Source organism: Lingula anatina, chromosome 3 (assembly GCF_051362555.1).
Source record: "Lingula anatina isolate TDL-2025a chromosome 3, LinAna3.0, whole genome shotgun sequence".
Taxonomy (NCBI): Eukaryota; Metazoa; Brachiopoda; class Lingulata; order Lingulida; family Lingulidae; genus Lingula; species Lingula anatina.
This window is the reverse complement of record NC_141769.1, coordinates 411,413-425,667: the sequence shown is the minus strand read 5'-3', so window position 1 is coordinate 425,667 and position 14,255 is coordinate 411,413. Positions and strand designations below refer to the sequence as shown.

Genomic DNA, 14,255 nt, shown 5'->3' with positions numbered 1-14,255 from the left:
TCGGACTGTGTTTGGTTGTCAAGGTTACAGGTTCCCTCATCAACAGTCCCCTCTGACTCTATGTTTGGTTATCAAGGTTACAGGATCGCTCTTCAACAGTCCCCTCTGATTCTGTGTTTGGTTGTCAAAGTTACCCAGTGTCTTAGAAGCACGCTTCGAATTAAAACTGCAAATCACATTTGATTAAAATTGCCTTGCACATCATACAAGATTCCGTTTTAAACTTTTAACTTCAGTATAGTTTGTGTCTTTATTGATCTCTGCCTGTACTTGACTCAAGTTTCGCAAATAGTTTGTGTCACTAAGTTTTCTTCGTTTGATGAACGGGGAACTTCTACTGACAGCATTTTTTTAAATGATGAAAAGCACACTCAAAACTGAACATGAAAAACGTCAGATTCCAAGGTTGTGGAACTCCACAGCCACAAGTACGTTAAGTACAAAGCTTGTTAATCTTAACGTGCTTTTTTTGGTAAAGATAAGGTGTCCATTCAAAATTATATGTAGACGGAGTAATCACATATCTTTACTGTATTCCTCCCAAATGTACCCACAGAATATGGAACAGGTGCTGAGCTTACATGTACTTCTGCCTCGATCTAAGTGGTCGTTTAATTAGTAAGTCTTCCGATGCACACTGAAATCGGGGCACCCAGTAACTCAGTACTGGGAATTATTTATAGGCACTAAGATATGTAGGCCTACTTATTCCGTGCACATATTATTCTGAGTGTACAGCCGGACGAAATGGTTTTGGCTCAGGAGATGGACCTTCTTGAATTTATTATCTCTTTTCTGCGCTTAAGGGTGGGGTATACATACGTAAAAATGTCGGGAACATTTAAAAATTCATCAGCAATTTCGGTAATTTCACGTTACGTCACGTTATGTCCGTAAATTCTTATAATACGTTGTGTCAATTCTAAAGAGATAATGTAGGCTTGTTAATTAATCTGATTAAGAAGTTGAGGTCAAGAATTCTGGTTTGATATTAAAGAGTGGGAGTTCCCCAACAGAATGTACCTGAGCAAGCAACGAGTGAACATTAAATGATAGAATCTGGTTATTGTCCTTAGCGTTGGATTTTCTCATTACACGTAAATATTTTGACCACGCATCTGGAAAGTAGAATTGACTCGTTATCCAACCTAAAAGTAAACAACGGTGTCCGCATTTCGAGCCTGTTTGTAATTTTTATTCATCGCAAAATTTGCGCGCTTCCGGACAATACAGTGTCACCATATCAAATATTACTCTCTCATCCAATTTTGTGACAACAAGCTGGTTCCTGAACATTACAGTATATTTGTCTATTACAAGGTCTGCTGAGTTTGTGATGAAAGATATTTAGATTGTAACTAGGGGGCCTACAAATAAATCCAATGTAATCCATTTGTAACCACGACGGGTGCAGTAGACCGTGAGCTGTTGACTGTTTGACCGTTTCCTTTCTCTTATAATCGTTATATATGAAGATGAGTTTGCATTTAAAACTATTTCGATCTGTAATGGATCCTAGGTTAGACCCAGTAAAAAGTAATATAACTGATGCATAACACGTTTCTTATCCAAACATTGCCGTAAATATCACTCCCATTAAGAGTACGGCATGTTTCCTGGTGGCAAGCTCCTGTGTATTGTCATTCTGTCTGTTAACATATTTAACTTGGGTAACTGTTCCATTCGTAAGGCTGGGCAGTGTGAAATACATTGTGAAATACAGTGGGATTTTTTTTGTATAATTTAATGCGTAAAATATACTTTCACACGGACTAATAAGCCCTGGAGATAACTGCAACTACATGTACTTGTCATAAATGAAAATTACCAAACACAAGCCGAAATACTTTCATACCGTTAGCTTACGGCCAACCTGGACTAAGGCTTTCATCAGACTGATGTGAGAAGGTGTTGACACTCACTGACCGCTAGGAGGTAAAGTAGCCAGGACCCTGACGGTATGAAAATATTTGGGCTTTTGTTTGATAATTATCATTTATGATTCAACTACCAAGCTAATGGGCATTTTTGTACATGTACTTGCTTTTGAAAAATCAATACAAAGACCGTGTCAATTCAACAGATGAATTATTAAACCGTATTTTGTAACACTTTGTTACTGATAACCCAATTGCCGATACACTATGCTATATAACATAATACATTGGCGAAATTTATGCAACAAGACACGCAGACATATTAAAAGGCAGCGAGGCTTTCATATAGACAGACATATTAATAAACTGATACTTAGAGACTGCATGTAGATAATGCCTGTCAATATTCAGTATATTATCTCCATTATAGGGCGCTGTTGCATACTCTAAGATAGTTTCATCAATTATCTGCTTTACCATATCGGCATACTCACTTTCATATAAGCGGGGGTTATTGAATTTCCAAAAACCTTTTCCGTGTTTAATTTTCCTTTTTAACTAATATATTAATAAGTCCAGTGCTTTGATCATGGAACAAGATTATTTCTCAAAAATATTAATGCAATTTTACAAGATGTTCACAGCCCCTCGTCATCTATTTTTTATTATGTATTGTGTAAATTATGAAAATATAAAATACCTCAAAAATAAATGAAAAAAAGTACTTTGAAATCCTGTCGCTCATTTCAGTAGCTTTGAGGAAATAAGTTTTCCCTTTTTGTGCCCCAGACGCCGCCAATGGACATAAGTCCAGAGACGATTGTTTAACACCCAAAGAGCCCATTGTCGTTTTTCAAATAATCCAATTACGGCGTCCATTGAGGGTCGTACGGTGTAATACGATCAATAAGTTAGATATCAACACACCGTAAATGAGCGGACGTGATTAAATGTCATTTTAAGGAATGCGCCACCTGTCGTCATATATATTTATATTTACATATCAGTGTCTGTGTCACCCAGCAGTTCTCTCTGTATTCAGCGGATTGCGCCGTTTTGGACCAGTTATGTTTTGGGGAAAGATGGTCTCTCACTGTACACCACTTAGTTTTGGACCAGTTATGTTTTGGGGTAAGATGGTCTCTCACTGTACACCACTTAGTTTTGGACCAGTTATGTTTTGGGGTAAGATGGTCTCTCACGGTACACCACTTAGTTTTGGACCAGTTATGTTTTGGGGTAAGATGGTCTCTCACTGTACACCACTTAGTTTTGGACCAGTTATGTTTTGGGGTAAGATGGTCTCTCACGGTACACCACTTAGTTTTGGACCAGTTATGTTTTGGGGTAAGATGGTCTCTCACTGTACACCACTTAGTTTTGGACCAGTTATGTTTTGGGGTAAGATGGTCTCTCACGGTACACCACTTAGTTTTGATAACGATTGGAAACGAGCAAACATTGAATATGTCAGAAATACCAGAAGCCCAAAAGGTTCATAGAAGAATGTTTACCTTTAGCTAATTTATTATGTATTTCCGAATTAAAAACTGGATAATCAGAAAAACAAAGCTTAATCTGCTGTGCTATGGTAGCGATATTTCTGGTATTAAAATTTAAAAACATCTGCATCAAGATGTAGTTCAAACACGAGCTTTCCTAAATTAAATTATAGTGAGATTGGTTGCCAAAGTAACCGAATTTATTTCAAATATGTGTGTTAAACAACAAAATATTGGACAAACGATTTTTTTCTAGGCGTCGTTTTTGGGTTTTTGCTTCGGGTTACGGCCGGCCAGAGCGTAAAATCAGCAATGTTTGATGTTCATGACCAGCTTCGAATGCCAGTTAACCGTTTACCTCTCGGCGTTAACGGTTTAGAGACCTTTACGACGAATTCTGTCGTGGAATGTGCGTTCAGAATACAAAACATGGACGGGGACACTGCCCAGTATTGTAAGAATGCACAAAATTGCACCATATACGTAGCCAGTAATCTTCATGAAGTCATAACGAACGCAGTGACAGATGTCGACTGTAAGTTACTCGTCTCAGCTGACGCCCCTACAGGTATGTATATGTGGTATTATAAATTAACAGGTATACACTTTGGTATTGTAAAATATATTTGCATGCAGTCAAAAAATTAAGCTCGTCGTATGTGCGTATCACGTATCACTTTACGTCAATATGTTTGGACCAATTAATTTCGCACGTGGGTAAATTTCTACCATGTGATGTCAAAATTTGATGCTTTCATGTCGAAAGTGAATGTATGACAGAACACGAGAGATCCTGGAGAGCTATTAACGTGAGGATATTTTATTCTCAGTTCGTGTGAAGAAAATTGAATTTTTGGGGTGGATGGCACGGATCTTGTAAAGCAGGATCCGAACATGTTACTTATAAAACCAGTGTTTAGAACCAACATACACAGAAAGTTGTTTTTCATTGCAGGGAACGAATGGACATTGATTTTCAAAGCTGTAGCAAGAGCTGGAGGGAATGTTTTAGATCTTTGGAACTCTTCCCAGCCACTGAACGAAAACAATGCAGAAGCACGAAAACTCAATTCCACATTGCATCAGCACTACAAGTCGTCATCTCTTGGGGCCTGGGAGACCCTTGGTGTAACACGGGTATGTATTATATTGTAAATGTTAAATGTATTTAATAGGCTTTATGGAGTGCTCATTACTTCCTGAACTAAATAATGGTTTCAACAATACCAGCTGAAGCAAAATCGACAGAAAGATAGCTTTGTCTTAATTTAAATATAAGCTATTACACTTATGGTGAATATACAAGTTTTCATCTGATGTTCAAAACAATGGATTCACGGGCCCAGAAAGTACACTTCAGCCTCTGAGTAGATGTACACCATTGTATGAATAATATATATTTCCACTTATTCCCTACTGATTTTACATCAGTAATTGGATACGCTGACATTTAACAAAATCAATGAAGATTAAGTAACATCATATTGTTACACCTTATGGAGGTCGGAAAAATCCGCTATTCCGGTTTTTGCCTCTGGTTTAGAGCACATGCGTTTTGGTGGCTATCCTCGGCCGAAACCCACTCTCGTGAGAAAATAATCTATGTACAACCGAATTTTTATTGATCTTTTAAATGCTCATGAAATCTTTCCAGGCAAAGGTGGCGCTGTATGATACTAATGGGGTAGAAGTCGTCCAACTCGTCTTTAATGCGTCCGGCACGAATAAATTTTCATGGTTTGCCAGAGATCGTCTTCTCTCCTCTACTTATGTCGATATTCTCTCAGCCGATACTAATGTGTATGGTTACCATTTCGGACTTGTCGGGTAAATCTTTCCCTTTTCCAATTTTTAAAGATGAAACGATAAATATCATGGTCATGTCACTATCATTTTTCATCAAAGCTACAGATCTAACAGCAATGCACAATTGACGTATAATTGCACTGCATGAACCCTGTCTTTCTTAACTGAAGTCATACTAAAGATTTCTGAAGTCACACTAAAGATTTCTGAAGTCATACTAACGATTGTCAAGTCAAGGAACAGGAATATTGCCGAATGTTTCATTATTTTCCAGTGTTCCAGATACGCGCACCTTCTACATCAGTAAAACGTGGGTTAATTGCCCGTGGGACCATGGCTGGCTCCTTATAACCAGTAACTCAGGCTGTGGGTATGAGACTTATGCCGAATATCCAATGTTTTTGTACGCAAAGGGGACATCGTTCACACATTTCGCACTAGGTACGCCAACGTGTGTTGATCATGTCAAATCCTATCGATACTTTGAGACCACGTGGTAGTCACGTGGCGCCAATGACCACGCAGTGACAGTGTCGTTTATAAAGTTCCCAGTCCTTGTGTTTATTTATTATTCTGTCCAGGTGGTGGCTGAATTAGCTACATATTTAACGTGAATTAAATCCCAAAAATGTAAAAAAGAAAAGTGAATTTAAAGTTGCTAATTTTGAACTGGTTGAAACCTAAAACACCTTTTTTTCCATATATATTACCGCATATTTCAGTGGAAGGTTAAACCTGCGCGCCGCTCATCTTGTTTTATTAATTGCAGGTACCCATGGAGAGGCAGATGTGTTTGCCACCTTAAAATTACAAAGATGTGCAATATGTATCCAATATCAGCTGGGACTTGTGTATTGGTTAATATTTCACAAACATCTGTTTTTATTAATTGTAGGTACCCATGGAGAAGCTGAAGTTTTTGCTGTCTTCGTGTCCGATGACTGAATACCACGGATTCGAACCTCATACCAAATAAGGCTAGCCTTACGTAAACCATCAGCTTAACTACACAATAAATGGTAAACCGTTTGATCTATTGTCTTCAAACTTGTAGAACTGATGGATATACATAGAATGCAGGTCAGGTTTGAAAATCAGCTTGATAGGACCATTTTTCCAAAGGTAAAGGTGTTTTATCACTTTTTTCAGTATACATGCTATACAGAAAACATAGTTCAAGGGAACCGATAAGCCTATTGTTTTCAAACGTACAGGAGTAATCAATATTAAGTTCGAAAGTTTTTTGTTTCTTGAAGTTATAATTGTTTTGTGAAATGTGTATTTCATATATCTTGGCATCTTATCTTGGTGGTGCTTTTGCTGATAAGCATTATGTAAAATTGCATCAAAATGAGGGAAAACCTATTTTTGGTACTCCCACCACAGTGATATTCAGAGGAAAACCTTACTCTTCTCAAATTACAGAAAAGAAACACAGGACTAAAATACAGCTTGAGTTGGAAAACAAGTCTTATTGGCGTCTTTTTCTGATAGTTATTCAGATTGTTTTGTGAAATGTTAATATTTCACATATTGGCAATTTCAATGTGTGGCTTTGAACTTCCATGGGCCGGAAGAGCTTTGTTAATAACATGTATCCAATATTTATGTTACCAGCAGTGCATTATGCTGTTGAGCATTATGTAATATTGAATTAAAATTGAAGAAAATCCCATTTTTGATAGTACCGCCATAATGACCAACATTTTACTTATGATTCTCAAACTTACATAAAAAATTCACGGGATTGAAATGCAGCTTGAGTCGGAAAAACAGTCTGATTGCCTTCCTTTTCTGGAAGATGTGCATTTTTTTGACATTTTCATTTTTCACCTATTGATATTTTCTTTACGGGACTCCCACAGATATGAAGACAAATTGTATATACAAATTGTATTTACATTTTCTTAATGTCCATGTTATGCATAGTAGCTTATTAAACGATGGTGATGATTATGCTATCAATCATTATGTAATATTGCATCAAAATTGACGAAAAACTTACTTTGTGCACTGCCACCACAAATGTTATGAAGCAAGAGCTGTGCTTCTTATTATTTTGTAACTTACAATGCTGCTTACTATAGGATTGACACATACAGCTGAAATTGAAAAAACAGCTTGATTATTATTGTTGTTGTTATTATTATTATTATATTTTAAAATTTATGCAGTGTATGAACTTGAACTGTAATGTTTCTGAAGCCTAATGTTAGTTACATATTCCTAATATCCGTATTACCTGTAGTGCATAATATAATTTAGTGTTGATTTTGTTGTTAAGCATTACGTAATATTGCATCCAAATTGACAAAATAACCTTTTTGTGCATCATTCTTTTGCGCTTTTTGTCTGTACATTTAGCAGCAGTGCTGCCTTGTTTGAGTTTCATGATACATCTCTTTATTTTTAGTTAATGTGTAAGTAATACAAAAGGAAAGAATGATGTAACGTCTTATTCACACGTGTATATTAATATATGTCAAAGGCCAGATCCCAATCTATTCCACTTTCTAACTGGCCCATCCCGATTGATCCTTTTGATTGTTAACAGCATAATGAGCATGTAAATTGGCCATGTAATTTACAGGTGAGCTGCCAGTTTGTTTGTATGCATATGAATATGTGCAGTTGATATCGTGTGGCTGTAAGAGTAACCAGCTGCCCACGTGGTAAGGTTATGTCCAAGACATGTTAAACTTCTTTTTAGATGAGTAAGATTGTATAAAAATTTATTTATTTGTATTGTGATCACCTTTCATATACACTTTATTTTGATTTCAGCATTTTACCTATGATCGCCTTGCTTGTATATACAATGTACAAGGTTTATGTTATCTTTAGTAAATAACTATCAATCAATTAATCAATAACTATCAATAAATTAATAACTGTGAAAATGTTTATAGTGCGTTTGTCAGTGAGATTGAATGCACAATTTGATTTAATATTTTATTCCACAATAAAATTGAAGAAAAGTTTGATATTTTACAGAAAAAATGAAAGTCGTTTTCTATATCTACAGATACTTGTCAGTTCAAATTATATTGATAACTGTGTTGATGTGTGTAAAAACTACAAGCCTAAAATAAATCGATGTTTACGTTATTACGACATGTCTGGATCACATTGCGCCACCTGTCGTGGACATGTCATCTTAGGTTGTGGAACAGACACCCGGGAACCGTAATTTCCAATGTTTGAGTGAAAAGCTCTGAATTAAAACTGGTAACTATATTCTAATTTGCAAAATATGACAAAGTGCCTTATTGACTCTAAAGTGAAAGATATGCAGATTGTAACTAAACAAGGGACTATATATAATTTACTTTTGAATCATTTCAGTAGATTTGAGAAAAACAAGTAAGACAGTTTCCTTTTATTGTGTCTGCGAGTAAGATCTTTTGTAGGCGTCCCAGAGGCAAATGATTGGTATTTGCTTAGACAAGTTTGTTTGAGAATGAAATTTCCAGTTGTCGTTTTGCAAACAATCGGCGTCTACGCGAAAGGGGGCGTGCAGAGTTAAACAATCAATAATTTAGAAATCAGCGCACCGTAAATGAGTAAATGTAATTAATTGTCGTATAAACGATTGCGCCACCTGTTGTCATATATATTTGTATCTACATATCAGTGTCTGTGTCACCCAGCAGTTATCTTTGTTTTTAGCGGATTGTTGCGTTTTGGACCAGTTATGTTTTGGGGTAAGATGGTCTCTCACTGTACACCACTTAGTTTTGGTAACAGACGTTAAAGATCAAACATTAATAATGTTAAAAATACTTGATAATCGGGAATTACCGTTCATCTGCTGACAGGCTATGCTATGAGAAAGACCGTGATATTTCTGAAGTTAAAGCTAAAGCTTAAATTCAAAGACGAATTAACTAATGAGAGATCCAAAAGATTGCTAAAATTATCATATATAAATACAAAATGTGTGTCAAGCAGTTATCTATTGGGCATATTACCATTTTTCTAGGCGTTGTTTTTGGTATTCTGGTTCGTTTTGCGGCCGGACAGACTGTAGTAACAGCAAGGTTCGATATTCATAGCCATCTTCGAATGCCATTTTACCGTTTACCTCTCGGCGTTAACGGTTTAGATAGCTTTACGACGAATTCTGTCTTAGAATGTGCAGTAAGAATACAAGACCTGAGAGGGGACACTGCCCAGTATTGTAAAAATACACAAAACTGCACCATATACGGAGCCAGTAATCTTCGTGAAGTTATGACGAACGCGGTGACGGACGTCGACTGTAATTTGCTCGTCTTAGCTGACGCCCCTGCAGGTATGCAATCTACTGGCATATAGTATTTTAAAACAACAGCTAGTTTAATAAAGCAACATATATGAATGTTTATATGGTATTGTTAAACAACAGATATGCACATCCATTATTATAAAACAACGGGCATGTACAGGTATAAGTAGTGTTAAAATAAATAGACTTCAACGTATTTACTAGGATACGTATCATCCGTGTATCAACATGTTTTTAAAGGTTCTGCTTAAGATACAAGATATTCAATAGCGATCAGTATTCAGTGAATTTGTGCATCTGTTGACACAGCTCAAATGCAGGGCACCTGCACCAAACTGGTGTGGAAGTAATGCGTCCATATGATGTGAAATTACCTGACAATTGTAATTATGTCACAGGTAAACGTATGACATAGCACGAGGGTTTCTGGAGAGTTATTAGCGTGATGATATTTTATTCTCAGTTCGTGTGAAGATAATTGCATCTTTTGAGGTGGATGGCATGGATCTTGTAAAGCAAGATCTGAATATGATACTCATAAAACCAGTGTTTAGAACCAACATACGCAGAAAGTTGTTTTGCAGGGAACGAATGGACATTGATTTTCAAAGCTGTAGCAAGAGCTGGAGGGAATATTTTAGATCTCTGGAACTCTTCCCAGCCACTGAACGAAAACAATGCAGAAGCCCGAAAACTCAATTCCACATTGCATCAGCACTACAAGTCGTCATCTCTGGGGGTCTGGGAGACCCTTGGTGTAACACGGGTACGTATTATATTATATCAGCAATACAAGTCGTCATCTCTGGGGGCCTGGGAGACCCTTGGTGTAACACAGGTATGTATTATATTATATCAGCACTACAAGTCGTCATCTCTGGGGGCCTGGGAGACCCTTGGTGTAACACAGGTATGTATTATATTGTAAATGTTAAATGTATTTAATAGGCTTTATGGACTGCTCATTACTTCCTGAACTAAATAATGCTTTCAACAATACCAACTGGAGAGAAATCGACAGAAAGATAGCTTTGTCCTACGTTTCAATGTAAAGCTATTGCACTTATGTGAAAATGCAGGTTTTCATCTGATGTTCAAAACAATGGATTCATGGGCCTAGAAAAATGCAATTCATTCTATGAGTATATGTACACCACTGTATGAATAATATATATTTCCACTTATTCCCTACTGATGTTACATTAATAATTGAAGATATGTTAACATGGCAAAGGAAAGCGAGTTGCTGACATTAAGAAAAATCATAAAAGATGAGGTGACATTATCCAGGTGTGGACGGAGGCCGTCTTTTGTGTCTTCCGGATAACAGTCAGATTTTTTCAAGTTTACATTGATGGCGTCTAATTTTCATCTGTCGGAAGACGGTAAAAATGAATGATGGATCAATTAAGATAATTTGGAAGAATGTCGGAATATATCTGTAGATCTGCCCCTGTTATCATATCGTTGCACATTATGTGGTTGGGAAAAATCCATTATGCCCCTGGGTTAGGCTGCAGCTATATAGCACATGTCTGATACCTATCCTAGGCCGAAACCCACTTTCGTGAGAAAATAATCTATGTAAAACCGACTTTGTGTTGCTCATTTAAAAGCTCATTAAATCTTTCCAGGCAAAGGTTGCGCTGTATGATGCTAATGGGGTAGAAGTCGTCCAACTCGTCTTTAATGCGTCCGGCACCGATAAATTGTCATGGTTTGCCAGAGATCGCCTCCTCTCCTCTAATTATGACGATATTCTCTCAGCCGATACTAATGCATATGGTTACCACTTCGCAATTGTCGGGTAAATATTTCTCTTTTTCAATTTGACAAGATGAAATGATAAATATCATAGTCATGTCACTCTCATTTTCATTAAAACTACAGATGTAACACAACAATGCGAAACTGTCATACACTTACACTGCATGAAGTCTTCTTTTTTTAATTTAAGAAGACAAAAGGTAAAGTCATAATAAAGATTGTCTTCTCGAGTCATGGAACAAGAAGTACCGGATTTTTACTTATTTTACAGTGCTACAGAAACCCGCACCTTCTACATAAGTAAAACGTGGAATGATTGCCCGGATGACCATGGCTGGCTCCTTGTTGCCAGTAATTCATGGTGTGGATACGAGACTTATGCCGAATATCCAATGTTTTTGTACGCACAAGGAACATCGTCCACACTTTTCGCACAAGGTACGTAAACATTTATCATGCCACATCCCGTCAATACTGGTACTTTAAGACCACGTGGTAGTATATATATATATATATATATATATATATATATATATATATATATATATATGACCGTATGTTTCAGAGGAAGGTTAAACCTCCGTACAACTCATCTTTTCTTTTATTAATGCAGGTACCCATTCAAAGGCCGAGGTATTTGCTACCTTAAAATAAAAAATATATATCCAATATCAGCTGAGATTTGTGTATTGGCTTATATTTCTCAAAGTTCTGTTTTATTAATTGCAGGTACTCACGGTGAGGCTGAAGTGTTTGCTGTCTTCGTGTCCGATGACTGAATACGATCTTGGTACCAATAAGGCCGGTGTACAAGTAAAAATATGAGCTCAGCTGCTGTACATTTGTTTCCTGTTTCTTTTCCTTAATTGACATATTTGTTCATTCGCTTGATGCAAGCATGTCGAAGTGCGGTTCAGGAATCATGCTACATACAATTAATTATTTTTCTGTAGTTTTTAGTATTCAATTGGCTTAATATTTTGTTGAATTTAGATCAAGGGATGCCAGAAAAACTCTTAAAACAACTCCGATTTTACAATATAATATTTTACAATATTTTCTGAAGCACACAAACTACTGCTCCCTCAACGATATTCATTCACAAGAATAAGTAGTAACCCTTGTATCTCTCTGTTTTGGTAGTTTTCTCAAATGAATCAGCAAACTGATATTACGGTTATGCTGGGTATTATAAACGTTGTGCTGGAAAATATACATATTTACGTGTTGTTCTGAAAAAGGACAGTAATACATTTTACATATAACACGGACTCACACAGCCGCTGAGATCGCAACAATATTTCAGTAACTCATGTGCACGTGTAAGGGGCCATTCAGAATGAGAAGATCCAAGTACCAATTGGTCCACGGCTTAAATATGGACGACCTACATGAAAGGAAGACCACTTAATCCTGTGATGGTCTCTCCGCCTCTCACACGCCTGCCCATGCGTCGTCCCTGCAGAGGCACAATAATTAATCTCGGCTCAATTGTAAAAAAAATAATATTTCGATGTAGAATATGTAAAATGATGTATAATAAATAAAAATTTGGTACAAGAATTGTTAATCATATGTATTGCACATCATTTCCTAATTTTTATACCTTAAAATATAAAAGATCTATCAACTATTGACCTATATTAATCACCAGAAGTTGTACTTCTTTTGAGAAAACAAAGGAACAAGAGAGTGCTAGAAATTTGGGCATTTAACATAACTTTTAGTTCTGAATCCAACTGTGTTTAAGTAAGTGGCGAATGCTTGTCGAAACACTCAGGTTTGCAAGTTTGCAAATCAATATATGTCAGCATTCTTTCATTTTCTTGAATTACAATGGGGGTATAGTGATTATAAACAGATTAGAAGTTAAATCAGAAGATTACTGGTGGGTTTTGTGATTTGTCTGTCAGCAGACATTCCCCTTTTTGTCAATCCCCAGTTCCCACTGTTCTGAAAGGGCACAAAAAGGAAAAGTGCCCAAGGTTGTCATATATTATGGGAAAGTTCCATTAAGTCTATTAGATTTCCATTTACTTCTGGTGATCAACAGAGTTTTATTCCGAAGAAAACTTTGTTTTGAAGTCGAAGCGAATGCAGATTCCAAGTATACAGAGCCATTAAGATATTTTCAACAGTGTGCAATGAAAAATTACCGCATCAAAATAAATAACCACACAGCAAACCGATTATCGGTAACAATAAATCAAAATAGAACTTCAATAAACCAGACCTTGTCTTGTGCTACACGGTATACTCTAAATTTTTATTTACTACCTTTATGATGTTTTATTAGTATAAAGACTTACTTTAATTACAATTCTTGGCTGATGTAAATAAAAACGAGTCACATGGAATCACTGGCGCTCTTTTTTTGGTTTCCGTAGTCGGTGAAGTCGAATCTCCGTATGCGCGGGAAATAAACACACCTTAAGACGACACTTACACAAACCATAAGACTTATCCCAAATTTAGGGTCAACACGGAGCAAAGGTACTTCATCGGTCTAGTAGCCTTTATAAGTTAGATCCTTTCTCGGAAAATGGTGTTTTGAGAGTAGAAGGGAGATTATTTTACCTCACAAATGCCATGTGACAACTCAATGATTCGCAAAGCACATTCAATTCGCGGACACGCAGGACGTGATCACGTACTCCGCAACAAGTACTGGATCATCAAAGTCAATTAATGCCGCAGAGCGGTCAGTGCTGTCAACGTGTGTTACCTGTGGTCTCACTAGAGGCGTAACGCAAGAGCAGAAAATGCCAGGGCCCCGTATCTCGAAAGCTTCGCTATGTTGCGAGCGGGCGCAAGCATGGCGATTCCTCGCTATCCCATATATCGAAAGCCTCGCAAATAGCGACCGTGCGCTAATAGCGAAATCACCATTAGTTTCGAGGCTATTATTTGCGGTGATACAAACTAGTTGCAATGGCCTCTGCGTATGCATAATTCGTCATTTTAATGTGTCTTTCATGTAATTAAACATGGCGGCAAATTTGGGTTGCTAGTCATAATAGCATATAACAAAACATA

The 14,255-nt window shown here is 36.9% G+C and overlaps 1 protein-coding gene across 1 annotated transcript; it reads left to right on the top strand.

Annotated features, from left to right (window-relative positions):
* Positions 1-8,542: 8,542 nt before the first annotated feature.
* Positions 8,543-12,789, top strand: LOC147762758 (uncharacterized). The gene is made up of 6 exons (XM_087007404.1): positions 8,543-8,889; positions 9,168-9,479; positions 10,037-10,218; positions 11,087-11,259; positions 11,491-11,657; positions 11,949-12,789. The coding sequence occupies exons 1-6, from the start codon at positions 8,880-8,882 to the stop codon at positions 11,996-11,998; spliced, it is 894 nt and encodes a 297-aa protein (XP_086863530.1). The 5' UTR covers positions 8,543-8,879; the 3' UTR covers positions 11,999-12,789.
* The last annotated feature ends 1,466 nt before the right edge of the window (positions 12,790-14,255 follow it).

Coding starts and splice junctions, on each gene's coding strand:
- LOC147762758 (XM_087007404.1), top strand. Junction 9,480..10,036: donor CTTAGCTGACGCCCCTGCAG/GTATGCAATCTA, acceptor GTTGTTTTGCAG/GGAACGAATGGACATTGATT. Junction 11,658..11,948: donor GTCCACACTTTTCGCACAAG/GTACGTAAACAT, acceptor TATTAATTGCAG/GTACTCACGGTGAGGCTGAA.